The 18255-nt window shown below is 40.3% G+C and overlaps 1 protein-coding gene across 1 annotated transcript in view; it reads right to left on the bottom strand.

The window, feature by feature from the left end:
• Positions 1 to 1159: 1159 nt before the first annotated feature.
• Positions 1160 to 18255, bottom strand: part of ZSWIM6 (zinc finger SWIM-type containing 6) — a 161993-nt gene continuing 144897 nt past the window's right edge. Inside the window, 4 exon segments of the mRNA XM_024193184.1 lie at positions 1160 to 3765; positions 6338 to 6419; positions 12056 to 12219; positions 12775 to 12932. Of these exon segments, the coding sequence (XP_024048952.1) occupies positions 2903 to 3765; positions 6338 to 6419; positions 12056 to 12219; positions 12775 to 12932 (1267 nt within the window). The 3' untranslated portion in view covers positions 1160 to 2902.

The following is an 18255-nucleotide window of genomic DNA, read 5'->3' as shown; positions in this document are numbered from 1 at the left end:
GATGACTAATGTTGAAGGTGTTAAGATTTCAGCCCAGCAGTGTACAAAATATCTGGTTTACATGGTATTGTTGATATTCTGGTACCACACATGTACAAAGAAAAAATGTTTAGGCCCAAGTTAAGTGCTTCTGACTATAAACAGCAGGCTCTATTACCCCAAGTATCAGACACATACAAGAGGACAGTCTTCACATATCTAATATTTGCTATTAACAGCTATTTTGCAAATGAATGTGTGTCACTGCACCTTCTATTATACAAGTGTTGTCTCAGGATTGGTATAGATGAGAACCTTACAGTGGAGCCAACCAGATTCTCGCTCTCGTTCTACAAATGAAGGAACATTTCAGTGTAGTCTGGTTTCTGTGCATCTCAAACTCATACCCATTTTTTATTTCGCAGCCGATAGAATATTAAGAATAGGGCACTCCCGTTACAATGGAACATTTCCCTCCCCCAGCTCCCAGAAAGATAACTAGCCACACAATCAGGATTCATTAAGGTCATGAGAACTGCATTAGACCACTTCATAATGAGTGGTTCAGAAAACTGGAGGATCCTGGATGTTGACTGGTGAGCGAGAAGGCAGTGACTCTCAATACTGTGTGGAATGAGCTGTTCTACATATTGTGGAATACAGAAAATATACAAGTAAACTGAAAATAAATAGAAAAAAAGTACTGTGCTACCACATATACAAGGATTTTTCAAATTTCTCATATCCACCTAACCAATGCCGTTCCATGAAAATGATGCATCAGCAAGCTCTACTTTCCACACTGGGAGATATGCCTGAACTGGCTCTATTATACAACAGACTAAGTATCTTTATTAGCAAGCAGCATTAATTCTTTCCCATATGCCTTACCACTATTTCTTCTGTCTTTATGCAAGAATGGGTAGAACTGAAATTTTTGAAAAATCACCAGTTACAAATCTCTTTTTTGGGAAACCAAGGTTTTGTTTCCCAGTATACAGATTGCTAAAGAAATGGCCATGGAATATCTTAATACAGTATTACACCGAGCATAAAAGCTGTGGCATGTAAGACGTATAAGCTACACTTACAGAATTGAGCTGCAGTAACAGACACCATAAAGGAGGCAGAATCAACTTTCAAAAAACTAATTTTAATCAAAACAAAAAATTGTTGATCATTAACAAGTTTATAAAACAGTGATTTAGTTACATAAATAAATTGATATCAGTGTATCAAATCTGAATTACTTTCAACTTCATGAGCATGTTTACATGGGTGATGAAGTACAACCTCTTTACCTATTATAATAAATAAAATGGAGAGCATGAAATAGTTTCTCTAAACAAAAATACCTACAGACATACCTCTAGCATGTTCTCTAATGAAGGGAACAAGAGACACTGGACAACTTTTGCACCAAAACATAAAAACTGCTTTAAAAAGCACAAGGATACAGAACCATCAGCTAAAGTAAAGACACTATACTGTAACCAAAATTGGTATTTAATAATATAATGAACAGTTTGGTAGTTAGATCTCCAGTTTGGTTATTTTAAAGCATTAAGACAAGGCAAGATAGAAGGCTGCTTTTGTTTGAGTAATTCTAGAGAAAATAAAATATATTAAAAAATAAACTGAAAAGTAGAACAGTCATACCTACACAACTTTCTGTCCTGCACAAAGTCAAAATACCTATGCAGCATATATATATATAAAATATTATATATATATGTTATTTGTGCACAAAGGTTAGCTTATTATTAGCTCACTGCAAAGGCGTAATGTATCATGTCAATCATTTTGGAAAACATTTTGTGTTTTGTGTCAAAAAGGATATTTCTTTAAGTCTTTTAGGCTAGGAGGCACAAACCCCACTTCTGGCATACTGTATTCTTAATGCTAAGGCTTGCTGCTCTGGCTGTGTATTTTGTTGTCCCTCTTTACTATAGTGCCTGTTACAAGCATGTGTGTATGTGTGTATACATATACATATATATGTATACACAGGTTGTATAAATATATATATATATATAAAATTTCCCCCAATAGGTATCAGTCCAACCATGCAATCCAAAAGGTGGCTCTGCATAGATGCCCAGCATATAGTTCACCACCTGAGCCAACCCCGAAGCAAGGCGCACTTTAGTCCTTCTGATAGGTTTTCTTTTTTTTGTTTAAAACCAAGCTACTGCAGCTTCAAGTATTTTGCATTACATAGAATTTTTTTTATAAATTAGTTAATGTTATATTTTTTCAATATTCAGACATATACTATAATATATATACAGTACAATAAATGCTCTCATTCTTTTTTTTAATTTTTTTTGATAAATCCCTGAGAATGTATGTTGACAGTCGCTAAGTTTCCACATGCACAAGCATTGTGTGCCATGCTTCTGGATGAACAGCACTGCAAAGCCACGTGGTCAGCCTTTTAACTATTAGTATTTCATTTGTTGGTTTGTTTAACTATGCTGAAATGTAAGGATGAGTTACAAAGGAGTAAAGCTGGATCCATTCGAGGTACTTATCACAGGATGGAGGTGTTTGGTTTGGTTTTTAAAGCCATTGCAATATATATTTTTGTTTCTGAGGCTGTGAACGTATACAGAAAGAACAGGAGAGCAATGTGGGCTTTTGCCACTTGACAACATATACTCAGTGTAAACCAAACCTTTTTTTAACCTCTCTCTCATACAAAATAGAAAAAAAAAAAAAAAAAAAAAAGGAAAAAAAAAGGAAAAAAAAATAAACACACAAACTTTCACAACATGACAATTTAGTTTGCAAACTCAATATAACTATACACATATAATACCGGTGTGGCTCTGTTTCTTTAAGTTAAAAAGGATACAAAGGCAGGCTCAAGTAAAAACAAACCACCCCTTCCCTCCCCTCCCCCCGCCCTCACAAATTTTCGTCAACCAAACCGTTCACGAACCAACATCATCAGTTTCTTTTTGCCTTTGTAGATTTGTTTTAGGTTGTCGATAAACTGTGTAAACTGAATGTGTCCATCATGAGCCATTAAGAAAGTCTCTCGGGCCTTACTAAGGAACTCTATAAACTCACTATAGTGTCGAGGGCTGATGTGTGTGAGTCGTGAATGTGTTGTATTAATGTAGGCTCCAATCGTGGCATCCAGGAGTTGCCTTAAAGGGGCTTTGTCCAGTGACATGAGCTTACCAGAGTTCCTCCTTCCATGAAGTCCCACCATCCCAGGAGTGGTCAAAGTACACCTACGCAAAATGTCTGACAGTACTGTTGCACATTTGACACTTTTGACCACCAGAGGTATTATAGCTGCAAGCTCATTTTTCCCAAGGGAGTGGCTGAGCGCACATGCCCACAAAACGTCATTAATGGCAGGGTGTGTGTCCTGATTGTAACTCAGGTTGAGATGGTTCATGGCCAAAGTGGCCAGCTTGTAGGCCCGCATAGGGTAACCACGATGTTCCATATAGCGTGCTATAGTAAAAAGCTGCGTATAGCTCATGCCTTTTGTAGCAGCATCTAGAACAATTTGGTAAGCGGTCTCAAAAGCTATGTGATCCTTTTCACATAAGGTCAGTGCAGAGAGGGCACAGTTTTGAGGATCCTTCATGGCACACTGTAGAGCAAGCGTCCTAGCACTGCTGGCCAGTTTCTCCTGCTGATGGCAGTCCAGATGCAGACGGACAATGGTGCTGTTGGACATCACTGTTGTAGCAACAATACTAGTGGCCTCGGTTGGAGTGAAAAGTGTAAACCAGTTCTGCATGATGCTATCCAGTGCATAAACACCTGAGAGAGAGAGACAGGATCATCAACAATTGACAATCACTAGGATTCAACCAGAAAGAGGTTTTCACTGTGACTTTTTTTTTTTTTTCCCTCTCTCTTCTTCAAACTAAGCCTAGTAGGTTATCAGTACATCCAACCACCTGCTATTTATGCAACCAAACTCAATGGAGAAAACATGATGGGAAATGCACATTAAAATAAGACTATTCTGCATTCTCTCTTGTAGAGTCACTGAAGCTGTTAGAGAACTTGAAAAAGTCACATGATAAAGTTTTAACTTCCTGGAAAGACATCTTGTTTTTCTTGTTATTTAAGATAATGCATTTTGGATAACAAGTCCTGGCTCCTACATGTAGGGCCAGTTACAGAACTCAAAAATCTCAATATCTGACCGAGTAGCTCAAATCAACCCTCAAAATCTAATATTTTTAGACCCATTTAACCTCTTTTTTCTCTATGTCAATAGTCCCCTCATGGCAGGGCAAAACGCTTTAAGTTATCTCAAAACTGCTCATGTGTTTCTATTTGGCACTAAAACTATAGGGCGGGCCTCACAAGAGAGGCATGGGAATAGGTCAAGGGAGGCGCGAGCTGGGTGGTTTTGTTTTTTGTGAAGAGCTCTGGCCCTCAGCCCCAGGTGGCTGGGGCTCGTGCAGAAAAGCCGTGCACACCCAAGAGGAAGGAAAAAGGGGACAGATGGAGCTCCGCCACCCGGGCTTGGGCTCTCTGACTCCCAATCCCTCACCAGGAGGCAGCAGGGCTTTGGGTGTCAGCAGCAGCGCAGAAGTTCGGGTGGCAATGGGGCGCTAAATCTGCTGTGAAAAGTGATATTGACAAATATCACTTTTCACATTCCCACCCTTATTTCTGTGTTGCTGCTGGTGGAGGTGCTGCCTTCGGAGCTGGGCACCTAGTCAGCAGCTGCTGCTCTCTGCTCTGCCTTCAGAGCTGGGTGGTGGTATATGTACTGGGGGATGGCGCGGGGGTGGGGAGGGAGGGGAGATAAATGACTACAGAAACAAAGAACGGGGGGAGGGGGGCAATCAGATATGTTTGAGATCCACTGTACTAGAGTATTCAATTATAAACATGCTTTCCAGAACTATTTTATACCAACTGATATGTTCCTTCAGAGGGAAATATTCTTAGCAATACGTGCTACTGGTTTTTCTACTCGTGTGCAGTGTTCTTTAGTACCATTTTACTGCTCTTGTGGGAGAGAACAATGACTGGTGGGCTCCATAAATGGAAGACTTATAGGCAAGTAGAGTGCCTTATTATGGCTAGACCCTATTTACGCATGCCTGTGAGCTCACCTAAACCACAACCAGAGGTCCTCATTGCCTCTGTTGCACTTGGCATTTCTTGTGCACCCTTTATTCATGTGCAAGAGATACAATGTAACCAGAGAATGCCAGATCTTCATTTAAATAGACAGAATCCCTGGTTTACAAACTCAATTTAAGTCTTAAAGGTGGTTTGCATGATGTTATAGGTTCTTTATTGACCATTTCTACCAGCATGTGTGAGCTAATGTAATATGGCATGAATAAAGGCTTTTTATCTGTACACAGGCAACTGAACAAAATAAAAGATATGCTCTAGTATCTAGAGATACTTAGTCAAGCTATAAAAGCAATAAAACACTGCACCATTGCATAGAAACGCAAACTATATTTTCCAGGCTACCAACAGTATTAATTTCTCAGATAAGTATAAGGCAAAGGACAAAGTAATCCTGAACAGGAAAAGTGGGTTCATGAAGTTCTGAAACACAAAGTGGTCTCAGCTATCTACTAGACAGAATCTGACTCAAATCCATGAAAAGTAGGAGCATGTACAAAGATCATATGTGTGCTTTAATGGAGAAATACTAACGACAATTAAAATTGCTATATCGGTCGTAGTTATAGTGCCTTCATTACTGCAAAATCTGAGCACTTCAGTTTTTTTTTTTTATCCTCAACACTCCGGTAAGGTTGGGAAGTATTATCATAATCATTCTACAAGTGGGGAACTGAGGCACACAGAGTCTATGTGACTCACCAAACCACACGCAAGAAGTCTGTGGCAAAGCAGAGACTAGAACCTGGGTCGCCTAAGTTCCAAACTAGCACCCTAACTACCAGAGCACCTCTCCCTTAGACTCCAATTACAAGGTTAGAGTCTGTCATCCATACTCATGTTGAGTGGTACCTTACTCTACGCTGAAATCAATGAAGCTACTTGCGGAGTACACTACTTCTTAACATGTGTACAGTGACCACAAGTCCACAAACAGTGATACACGTGGGGATAGACTAATTGCTTCATTCTACATCCTGAAAGACAAAGTATACCAAACTATTCAGTCCTGATTTTACTTGGGCTGTGTCTGTTATCTTATGTGCTCAAGAAAATTGCTTGTTATTGGTCTAATTAAAGACTTCTAATCAGAAAGTAATTTTCGCGCACCAACAGAAAGTGATTGACATTTTTAGTGCCTATACAGCCAAACAAGATGAAACCATCAAACCATTTAAGACAGGCTAATGAAGGCATGACTTCCTTGGACAATATCTGCAGAACATACCTACTTCTGTTGCACAGGTTACCAACCACCTCACCATCTCCCGCCGCCGCCAATTCAATGTTGACAATGTCATCCGCATCACCTATTTAAAAACAAACAAGCATTTGATAGACACTTAAGACAAATGAATTCTGCTACAAAGCTGAGACAGCACACAAACAATTAAGAATCTGTGTTATTTAGATATAGCACTGATTGAAAAATTGCAAAAAAAATCCTACCCAAAATGGTCATTTTTTTGTTCAAATTTCAAAGACTTGAAAAATGCTGACCAGTTCTATTGGAAGGACAGATTATTTTCAGAACTACATTCTACATCACACAATAAAACTGCAGCTCTTTTAAGGTCAGATAAAAGATTTTATTTTCCCTCAAAAATAATCAAATGCTTCATTATAAATAAAAGACTTTTCAAGTAGAAAAAGTGGTGTTTAAAATGGATGATGATATATATGCCTATTTTGAGTAGGCTAGCCATGAACTTTTTTCCTTAGACCCTTAGTATTGCCTTTCACTTGACTGCTGTGATACATACTAGTATTATTGCTTATTGTGATCTGCTCTGCTGCTTAATTCTGCCAAGTCTCCAGTGGTTGTTTCTGTTTTCAGAATCAATAATGATTTGACTCATCTATCAGAATGAAACCTCAATTTAAAGAAGCTCGACACGAACATGATCAAAATTCTAGTAAAGGTGCCTTATCTGGTTTTTAAAAGCAGTACCTTCATATTTCAAATCCATTTGTAAATAGGCTGTTTCTTTCTCTCTCGTTTTTATATTTAAATGTGATTGTTCCAGTAAGAATTGTAACTAATTCTGTGAAGGATTGTTCTAGTACAAGCAAGTAACATGTTTATAATTTTCAGTACCTGAAATTGTACAGAAAGGTTGCTGCAGCTAACTGTGCAGATCCCGTAGAAATCTAGATAACCACAACAAGGAGTCCTCCATATTACATAATGAGAATATCACTGAGAAAACAACATTCAGCATTCCCTTCCCCCATGAGAAATATATAAATCTGATCAAGACAAGTTGGGTGAGGTAATACTTTTATTGGACCAGTTTCTGTTGGTGGAAGGGACAAGCTTTTGAGTAAGTCCAATAAAGGTATTACCTCACCCACCATGTCTCATTCAGATTTGGAGCAAAACTTCTGACATGTGAAGTTGCAAGTAGGTCTAATTTCCAGATACCCCAACTTGGAGACGTCTTTGCTATGGAGTTCTTGAGTGAAAGCTTGTGCTGGTCATGTAAGTCTCCACTCAGCTGACCTGCAATTATATTATTAATTATTTGTATTACTGTAGCACCTAACAGCCCTAGGCATGGTCCAAGACCCCAGTGTGCTAGACACAGTACAAACACAGTAGACAGACTGTTCCTGCCCCATTGAGCTTATAATTGTCCTTGCCTTCAAGGTGAAGAGTTTCAGTGCACCCTGCAGCAGTCCTACAGACCTACATACAGCATCCTTGCACAGCTGGCTGGAATGTGTCCCATTGTTGTTCATGGGAAACATCACTATAGTATATCTGATAATATTTAACCACTCTGCCAGCTAGATGTAAGAAAAAAAGACTTGAGAGCCCAACATATCCCTCAACTCTGGAATTTCTGGGTGAAAATCCTTCATGTCAACGTTTTAGTGACTGAATTGTCAAATTCTTGCAATGAGCTCCCCAGCTCAGATTGGAAGTGTTGACTATGGCTGAGGAAGCCGGGGGGTTGAATACAGCTCTTATAACTACACCATATGAGGTAGGAACACATCCCTGGGTAGTGTCAATTTCACAAAGCATTCCATCAGTATTTGTCATGTAGCATTCAACTAACTAGTACTGTTGAGGTCTCTTTTTTAGATGTGCATATAGAGTTACATACATTGCTGAAGCCATAACACTCATCAGTTCCAGGGAGATCATTACTGTGTTCCAGGTAGTATTTCTATTGCCATAAGGATTTTTAAGTAGCTTTCTTTTAGATGGAAAGCTCTGAGTATCTAGAAATGCTCCAAGGTCACCTTCCCCTCTTGCTCAGTCATAACTCTGTGTGATTTCTACCAGTTTTTCCTGAACCCAGTGTTTTGAATAAGGTACATGTTTATGATAGAGCTTTTGCTCATTCCTGCTATGAGGATGCCCTGGTAGGCCAATCATCCAAATAAGGATACATATGGATACCTTGACATCTCAAGCATGCTGTCACTGCTGAAAGGCACTTTGTGAATACTCAAGATGATGCAGACAGACCAAATGGAAGAACCTTGCATTGATAATGATCTCTTCCTACAACAAACCCCAGGTATTTTCAGTGCAAATATCTGCTTAAGATGTGAAAATAAGCATCTTGTAAATCAAGAGCCACAAACCAATCTTGGAAAGAGAAGGAGGGGATGACAGAGGCTAGGATACAGATATGGAATTTGAACTTTCTGATGAAAGAAAGAGTTGAGCTTCTGAAGGTCTAGAATGGGTTGAAGATCACCATCGTTGTTTAGGATGAGAAGTACCTGGAATAAAATGCCATCCATGGAAACTCTTTAGGAACTTTCTCTATTGCACCCACCAACTCTAGCAGTGAATGAACTTCTGATCTTAGCAAGTTCTTCTGATAAGAATCCCTGAAGAGGGATGGGGAAGAAGAGCGAAGTCTACCTTGACTCTTGTTCCAAGAATAGTTCAGACAAATGTAATCATGAGTGGTGCCTCAATGTAATCGTGGATACTACAGCTTTAGATACAAGGTATGCTTAGCAATTGACCAACTTTTGGTAATAAGGGATTTGGGACACTTTTACTTTGATCTGGTACAGACTGTGCAAAGTGCACTATTTTTCCCCCTGGGTAACACTGGTATCTAGATATCACCACCTGGCAGTTCACCATTCTAATTCTCAATGTGGCAGAGGAGAAATTCTTTCTACCTAGGGTTTACCTTCTTACCCTTTCAATCCAAAGGGAGTAGAGCGGACTTGATCTTTTAGCTCTTTGGTAGTGGGAGCTGCCATCCAATTAATAATAGCTGTATGGGTCTGGAAGAACTCAAAGCCCTTAGGAATCAGCAGAGGTAACTTGTCTGCTTTCTTAGAAATTGCTGGTCCAGATGTAAAGTTTTAACTAGATATTTTTTGCCAGCCTATAATAAACCATCTAGAATTGGCAGGGTAATCTCGCTCCTAGAGGGTAAACAACTGTCTCATCAACTGTGCGTGTAGTTTTGTCTAAAGTTACCAAAGGGATGTTTAAGGTAGTCTCCATTCCCTCTATGAGTTAATGGAAGTGGAACAAATCCTCTGGTGAGGAACAGGATTGGACATCCATAGCTACTTTCAGAGGTTCAACAGGCCTCTAGTTCTTCAGGCAGTGTGTCCAGGACAAGTAAAGGAGACTGTTCCCTTGATACTAGCAAGAGCTACATATCCAGGCAGGATGGTTCCAGTGCAGGGCATTTCACTCTAACTCTTTTGGAAGATGGCTCCCTTTTTGCCAGCTTCCTTCAGCCCTTTTAAATTCACGGCAATGCCTACTAGAAGGAGAATATGGCCACACTGCCCATAGTGGTACCTTCCCAGTTCTGCCAGTACCAAGTTTAGAATTTCCTATTATAATCCCTGGGTGCAGGAGAGTGAACTCACACAATCTGAAAGGTTGGAACAGAGTCTCAATCATGCTCTCTAGATTTCTTGATCCATTCCTTGTGAGGGGAAGGGCAAATAAAGCTCTCTGGCTGGACGTGGCCAGATTCTGAATCCGAGGAAGTTTCCAAGGGTGACAATGGTTTGGTTAAGTGAAAAGCTGAAAGGGGGTGAGATGTTTTCCTGGGGCACCAGTAGAAGTCCAGGGGGAGGATCCTGCATCTCTCGGGAGGTTTGCATAGCTAAGGAAACTGGTTCAGCCTTGCAAGATTTCTCTTTTTCTTTCCTGGAGAAGGATGAACCTGCCTCACTGCATATGCTTTTTATTTTTATCTTCAAGTACAGAGGATAATGTATACAGTGCTGCACGAAGGCCCTCTTCTGATCACAGGAAATATCAGGTGCCTTATAAGGCTTCAAGCACAGAAACAATGACAATGGATCTGGGGCAGGATGATCCTATATAGACTTAGCTTTCAATACCACCCTTTGCTGTGACTCTGACTTCGAGGCCACAGCACTACGGACAAGCTCTTGCACCTCAGTGTGACGAATTGGAAGTCCCGGATTCTCAGAGGCAGGCCCTTGAGGACTGGCTCTTGCAGCAGAGGCGGACACCTGTAAGGCCAACTGTTTATTGCTTTGCTGGATGTGATCTTTGCAATATTTCCATAGACTGGCCCCTTTGGTTTGGCACCAGTCAGGGAGGCAGATGCCAGGGCTGGGACTTTGTCGGGCTCTTTAAACCACGTTGGGGACTAGAGCAGAAGCTAGTTTTCCAGCCCTTGCATCATTGTGCTTTGCAGTTTGAGGGTTTAGTCACTAATGCTTACTGCAACAGCATAGCTTCCAGGAAATTCTGATGCTCCTTTCAGGCCCTGAGGATGGAGATGTTGCATATACAGCGACGAGACGATGAACAACTTCCCCACTCCTCTAGAGGGCCAGACAAAGCACATCTGTGTTCAAAAGCAGGAAGCTGATAGGTAAGAGGTACATCACTTGAACCTAGGTTTCTTTTTTATTTTCTTTGAGTCCTGACATATTGGAACCAAAGACCTGTGCCAGGCCACAAAGTCCTTAATAAAAATATCCAAAAGAAGAAAAAAAAATGAAATAAAAAGAAAGAACTAAATGCTAACTAAACAAAGGTTGTGATGGCACTGAGAATGGTCTGTTCCAATGAATTTGGATCCAAGGATCCCAGTCTCTCCACTACTGTGGTTCAAAGGAACTAAGGTTCTTGGAGCATTCCCCCTCTCCTCCTTTTATAGCTCTGCATTCCAACAATTGCTCCAATGGACACTGCTACTAGAAGGTTTCATCGGCCCAAACTGCACCCTCTGTGCGTCCCCAAGACCAGGAATGCAAAGAGGCCACCTGAAGAAAATATTTGTTTCCCCAACAGTAATGAAATGTATGCACATAGCTTCCAAACAGAACTTCTTAAAGAAGCAGTCCCTTGCAAATTGAAGATTCAACTGCCTTGAAGAATTTTTTTTTTTTTTGACTGCAGCTAACACAAAGAAGACCCATTCACTCAGACTACAAGAGTGTACAACTGCCTCTCTGTGCTTTATGCCACTTTTTCATCTTCTTAATGTTGGTCTGGTCTAGGTGCCACAGCAGCCCCAACATATATGTTTGAGCAGCCACAAGGGCTGGCTGCTCTAATTTAGACAGACATGCAAGTCTGCCTACTGGTTTCTCCGCAGCCCAGAATAACCAGAGAACTTAGCTCTCTGGCCATTCCTCCTCTCATCCTGAATACACTCCTATACAGTGGCTGCTTACACTAGTCTCGTGTTACCCCCAAACTGGGGGAGACCCCCAGGCAGGTGTTCTAGTCTTGTACCACCACCTGTATGGTGTAAAAGAGCCAAAGCTGGTGCCATATGCTGGCCCTATATTTATCAAAGTACTATTCAAATCAGTGAAGAGAAAGGGCCATGTTTGGACTTTGCATAAGTGGGTACAATTCTCAATGGCTTCAATGGGAGCTGCACCCACCATTGCAGGGCTGAATTTGGTCCAAGAACTCATAGTCTCTTACTGCAGCAATAGCTAATTTGGGGAATACCTGAAGGCCTAACTCCAAAGAAACTTTCAAAAGAGTGATGTCTGGCAAACTGTCCATGAGTGTTGCTATTTTAAATGCATCCTGGGCAAGCTTGAAGATGTGTGATGAGGAGTGAATATTTTTCTGGATGGATTCTAACACTGTTTCCAGCCTCCGAACATCACCTGCAATGTAAAAACAAAACCACAAAACAAAGAAACAATTAGGTTACCTAAAAACATTCACTAATGGTGCAGATGTTACAACTACATGTGCCAGAACTACAGCAATATAAGCAAGTTTCAGCTATACAAGTTCTCTTAGAAAGAGCTAACTAAATGCACGTGAACAGAAAACATGAAATCAAATATCCCTCCAGTGCCTGCTGATGTTAGTTGGGTAAATTCTACAAAGTTGTCTTAATTTAAGAATTCTAGAACTGATTTGTCCACTGCTGGGTCTTGCCATCCACATTATGCCATTGCAAAACAAATAAACTTGTCTCAGACCTGAACCTGGTCTGTCTGGCCACTATCCAGCTGGTCTAGCAGCAGTGCTAGAAAACCAAGTGACAGACTTAAATTTGTTCAGTTAGTTGTTTCTTCCTCAAGTGCTTTTCAGATCAAAATTCAGACTCCTAAGCAGCAGTTTTAAATTAACTTCACTCTGTGTATGAAATACAATATTGGAAATATAGCATGTCTACTAAAAATATATATCAGCTTTATTGATAACGCTACCTTTGGCTGCTGTTAGCATAGTTGATGCCAACTCACACTGCTGGGACTCAATGTGACTTAGCGTGAACCAACGGGGATAGCGGTTTGGAACAACTGACGCAATGTGGTGTGGGCGGGACATATCTCCTGATGGAGCTGTAGATTCCAATACTAGCAACCTGAAAATAGGAAAGAACATACACTCTTTTCACTCAATCATCATTATAACTAGGGTTACCTATGAGCAATCACAAAGCCACAAGAGCACTTTGGCTGCTTGTACAAAGTGTGCCCATTCAGGTGTAAAAGCTGTAGCAAACCACGTCCTTTCAACTAGACGCTAAAAGTCAGATTGCCAAAACCCTAATTAACCATTAGTCACCCATATTTGACACATGATCTTTCTTAAGTATCAATAGGAAAATTAGAATTTAGAATTCGAAGCAGAATTAAGCTGTTCATTACTGAGGACCGTTGTTATTCTCTCAGTGATCTAAAGGGCTGAAATCTTTCACTTCTACTTCAGTCTTTGGACCGCAGCTCTCAGAAATGAAAGTGGAGAAGTTCACAGACACAAAGAGATGCATATTTTCCAATATACTGTACATGACTTATACGTGAGCTTCCTACCAGAAAACAAAGTATGCAATGAATGACAGGGATTCTCAAACAGACTTCAGCATCTGAGTCAAAATCCAAAAGAAAATTGGACATTTTACTCAACTACAATGCAACAATTTTTTTTCATTTCGCTTCTTGGCACATGAGGGCTAGAAACTCTTAACATTTTATACAATAGCATGTCTAGAGGAAAGACCCTAGTTTACAGTGATTGGTAGTCATTTCTCTCTTTTGAAATTACTTCTCTGGCACCAATGCCTGATCCTGAGGCTAGAATTTCCTTGGGTTTACCTTAATCTAGAACCATCTCAGTAATAAAAGAGAATTTACATGCAGAAAAGTGACCACCATGTTCTATATAGGGATACTGGCTGGAAGGGTTAGGAGAGTAGCTATAGCAAAAAATGATCACCAGCCATGCCTCCCTCACCAAAATCCAGTATGCCAGATAATCACCATTAGAAAAGATGAGGTTTTAGTCATCCGGAAGGAAAATACTTATCCTCTTTTCTGCGTTCCAGGTCATGATAATTCAGGGTAAGACGTGAAAGGCTAATGAAATATTGAACGATAACCACAGAAAGAATGTAAAGAAGCAAAACCTCTCATAAAAAACATCAGTCTCTTGACAAGGGTTAAGGGACATCCTGCTTTAATGAGGCAGTCATTATGCCTTGTTGACCCATTATAGTAACAATGGATTTTGTCCCAGTTTCAATGCCATTGTCTTGATGACTGGCCAACTCTTTCCTTATGTTCTCCCTCTTCTAGCTCCCCATCTATTCCCTTTCCTCCCACAACACATCCTCTCTTCTCTCTACTTGAGCAACAATGGAGGCCCAGATGTGGCTGTGTTGAGCCTGGATGCATGGTCTCCTTTTGGCCGGCTTCTTGACCTTCTCCAAACTATTGCTCCAAACACTACAAAAACGTATGAGACACTTCATTGATTTGGAAAGCCCTGTCCCTATTCGGGGAGTGCTCTTTGCAGACACAGCTGGACTCCAGTCACATTCAGGGAGGCAGGACAAGTGACATGCCTCCCTCCAACCAGCAAAAGTGACAATCTCCCTCCCACTAGACATCAGAAATGCTTGGATCCCCAACCCCCAGCCCGACATGGATCTCAGTCCAATCTCTCCTTCAGCTGGCATAGACTCCCTCCAATAATCCTAAAAATGTACTGGTTTATGACTCCAAAAAATCTGGTCATTCTACTTGGGCACAAGGTTGTTACTATTTTTTGTACTGGGTTGAATATTTATTTATTTTTGAAGGGAATGAAATGGGAAGAGGAAGGTAATTGGCATCTCTCCAGTCAGGAAAGGCTCTTCGAAGTCCACTGCATTGAGACATTAGGTGATGAATAAATTGGTTCAATAAGAAATGTATTACAATACCATTCACAAGCTTTTGGGCTTAAAAAAAAAAAAACAATGTCTCTTCTTTAGGTAGGAGGGTATTTTGCTTACTCACTAAGGACTATAGAATCTATTTGTAAAACCATTGAGGTTTTACAGAAGCATGTCATTCCGTTCTCTGCAGGTTCCTAAAACATACAAGAGCAACTTCAAGAGTCTTAGAGAATGGAAAATGTCATCCTGAACCTATTCAAGGGTATTTACACTGTGTGTGTTTATATATATATAAACTCCTCAGTTAGTAAATTTTGTCAGTAAGGGGGAGGAAAGAGGAGGAAAAATGATTTGGGTACACAAGAGTACTTCCAACTGTTACATGCAGAAAATGTAGAACTGAATAATAGGTTATGAATGTCAGCAACCAGACAAAGAGCATGAAACACACAGCTTTTGTGAAATCTTGTAGTGATCACTTTATACTTCACTACCACCACCTAGCTTCCAGACCCCTCTGCAAGCCCAATGTAAAAAGGTGAACTCTGTGCTCTCATGTTATTTTTGATGTTTTATAATCCATCAGAGTAACAGTCAAAACTGCAGCAGATCTGAAGGCCTCAATTAGATCCAGTCAAGCATATTTATTATTCCTTACTTTTTCAAATCTCATTTTTAAAAAGCAACAAATTATTTAACAAGGTTTCAGCTGAAGCTGCCTTCTGATTAAACATGACCTAAAACGGACGACTCCTAAAATCCAGACAAAAAAATCCATTCCTAATTTGGGCCCAAATTCTGCCCTCACTATGCACAGAAAACTCAATGAAGTCCAAACAAAGTTCATAATGCCCTTTGATAAAGAAAGTGTGCTAAAAGAAGGTTAACTCACCTGCAGTTTGAGTTCTCCAAGTAGATTGCCTCTGCAGATCCACATTCTCATGATATGTAGCTTGGTGCTGCAAACTGAGAAACCATCTAGAGAGCAGTGGCTGTTGAGGGTAGCACATACAGTCCCCGTGCAGACCCAAGTATATAGAAGGGACATCGGCTCCAACTCCCCTCCATTCCTTTCTGCCCATTCAGTATATTAAAGGAGAACTCCAGAAAACGGAGAAGGAGAGTGGGTGATTATGAATATGCAAAGGCAGGATACCGAGAACTCCAGTTACAGGCAAGTAACACTTTCTATCTAGAATTGACTGTGAAGACTTTTGTGCATTGGGGACTGACTAGTAGTCACACCATCTAGAGACAGGGCTAAGTACTTAAGACTCCATTGAAAATACCAGCTTTCGTGAATAATGAAGCACAGCTCTCCTGAATAACGCTGCTCTCCTAAACTGAGAACAGCGTTGCATGAAGGTGTGACTTGAATTCTATGTAGCAGCTTTAAAGATTTCAAGGTTAAGAAATATTTTCATCCCTGTCATGAATGTCATCTGAAATCTAATGGAACAGGCCATAGGCTGTTAGTCAACTAGTCCTTCTGCTTTACGGAAGGAGTCATAGCCATGGCATCATCATATAAAACTTAACTCTTCAGCTAAGTATATTTGTTTTTCTCAAGTTAATATAAAATAATCTTCTCTCTTTGGGTTTGTATCAGGAGTTAGAAGTATTTTCCCTCATATCACTGAGGTGCCTTCCTTAGCTTCTAGGTTGATTAGAGAGAGAAAAAAATATCATGTCTTGGAATGTTCTCATTAAAGGAATTCCTGAAAAGTGATGAGGAATGCAGTCAGAGACAGAACAGGGTGTGACTGGATCACATAGCCTCTATTATCTGCAACACACATATCTAGTCCACACTGTAACAATACTACTACAGTAGAACCTCAGAGTTACAAATACCTCGGGAATGGAGGTCGTTCATAACTCTGTACAAAATGTTATGGTTGTTCTTTCGAAAGTTTACAACTGAATGTTGACTTAATACAGCTTTGAAACTTTACTATGAAGAAAAAAATGTTGCTTTCCCTTTTTTAAAGTACTTTACATTTAACACAATACTGTCCTAGATTTGCTTTTTTTTTGGTCTCTACTCCTGTCTGATTGTATACTTCTGGTTCCAAATGAGGTGTGTGGTTGACTGGTCAATTCATAACTCTGAGGTTCTACTGTACTACTAATAAAGCCAGACATCAAAAGGGAAAGAGGATAACTAAGGGTGGAGGGCAGAACTCTTCCAAAAGCCTCTGCAGGTGGAGCCAGATGAGTTAATGAGAACAGGCTCTGCCATGCTGACAGTTCCTGCTTATCCGCATATAACTGAATAAGAGGACCTTTTTAGTATTATTCATACTGAGGTGGTGGTTGAACAGGTAGGAATTACCTCTCAGACTTAAAGGATGTCTCATGCTGAAGGGTGGCTGGATCCCCAAGGATCTGACTGTCAACTTGGTCTTCCTGAATCTCTCCAGTATTGTATCTGTTTTTCCATATGAAAAGGTCAATATCTTCAAAAATCAAGCCTTCAACCATGACTTGGGCTTCTGGGGAAAGTCCAAGGTCCTTACTCAGAAAGATGATGTGTTACAGCTGTTGACATTGATCTTGCTGAAGTGTCGAATACATTGTACACCGCTTGTGTTGAGATATATTCTGGCCCTCCATGATGGGCTTTAGTTCTTTGCTTTTCTCATCAGGCAGGGAGTCCATGAAGGGAACAACTTAACCTCAGGCGTAAAAGTGATCCCTGGCAATCACTGCTTAATAGCTCACTGTACAAAGTGACAGAGCAACAACAGAAGCAGACTTGCAACCCAACTGGTCTAGTTCCCTAAACTTTCTCTTGGGGCATCAGAAAGTCTCCTGTACCTTAAATCCTAGGCTATTATTGGTTGATTTATGCCCAGATAAACAGATAAGTTAAACAGTAATAAGTCAGCAAGACCAGATGATATTTACCCAAGAGTTCCGAAGGAAACTGCAAAACTACTAACTATGGTATGTAACCTATCGCTTAAATCAGACTTTGTACCAGATGACTGGAGGGTAACTAATGTAACACTTTTTAAAAAGGCTCCAAAGATGATTCTGGCAACTACAGGCCAGTAAGCTTAACTTCAGTACCAGGAAAATTGGTTGAAACCATAGTAAAGAAAATTATCAGACAGATAAACATGATATGTTGGGGAAGAGTCAACATGGCTTTTGTAAAGGGAAATCACACCTCACCAATCTATTAGAAATCTTTGAGAGTGTCAACAAGAACATGGACAACGGTGATCCAGTTGATATAGTGTATTTGAACTTTTCTGAAAGCTTTTGACAAGGTCCCACACTAAAGACTCTTAAGCAAAGTAAGCAGTCATGGAATAACAAAGAAGGTCCACTCATTAATCAGCAACTGGTTAAAAGATAGGAAACAGAGGGTAGGAGTAAATGGTCAGTTTCCAAAGTGGAGAAAGGTAAATAGCAGTGTCCCCCAGGATCTGTACTGGACCTGTGATGTTCAACATATTCATAAATGATCTGGAAAAGAGGGTGAACAGTGAAGTGGCAAAATTTGCAAATGATAAAA

The sequence above is a fragment of the Terrapene carolina genome, unplaced genomic scaffold (genome assembly GCF_002925995.2).
Source record: "Terrapene carolina triunguis isolate 2854851 unplaced genomic scaffold, T_m_triunguis-2.0 Scaffold69, whole genome shotgun sequence".
Taxonomy (NCBI): domain Eukaryota; kingdom Metazoa; phylum Chordata; order Testudines; family Emydidae; genus Terrapene; species Terrapene triunguis.
Note: the sequence above shows the minus strand (reverse complement) of the source record. Positions and strands in the feature narration are given on the sequence as shown.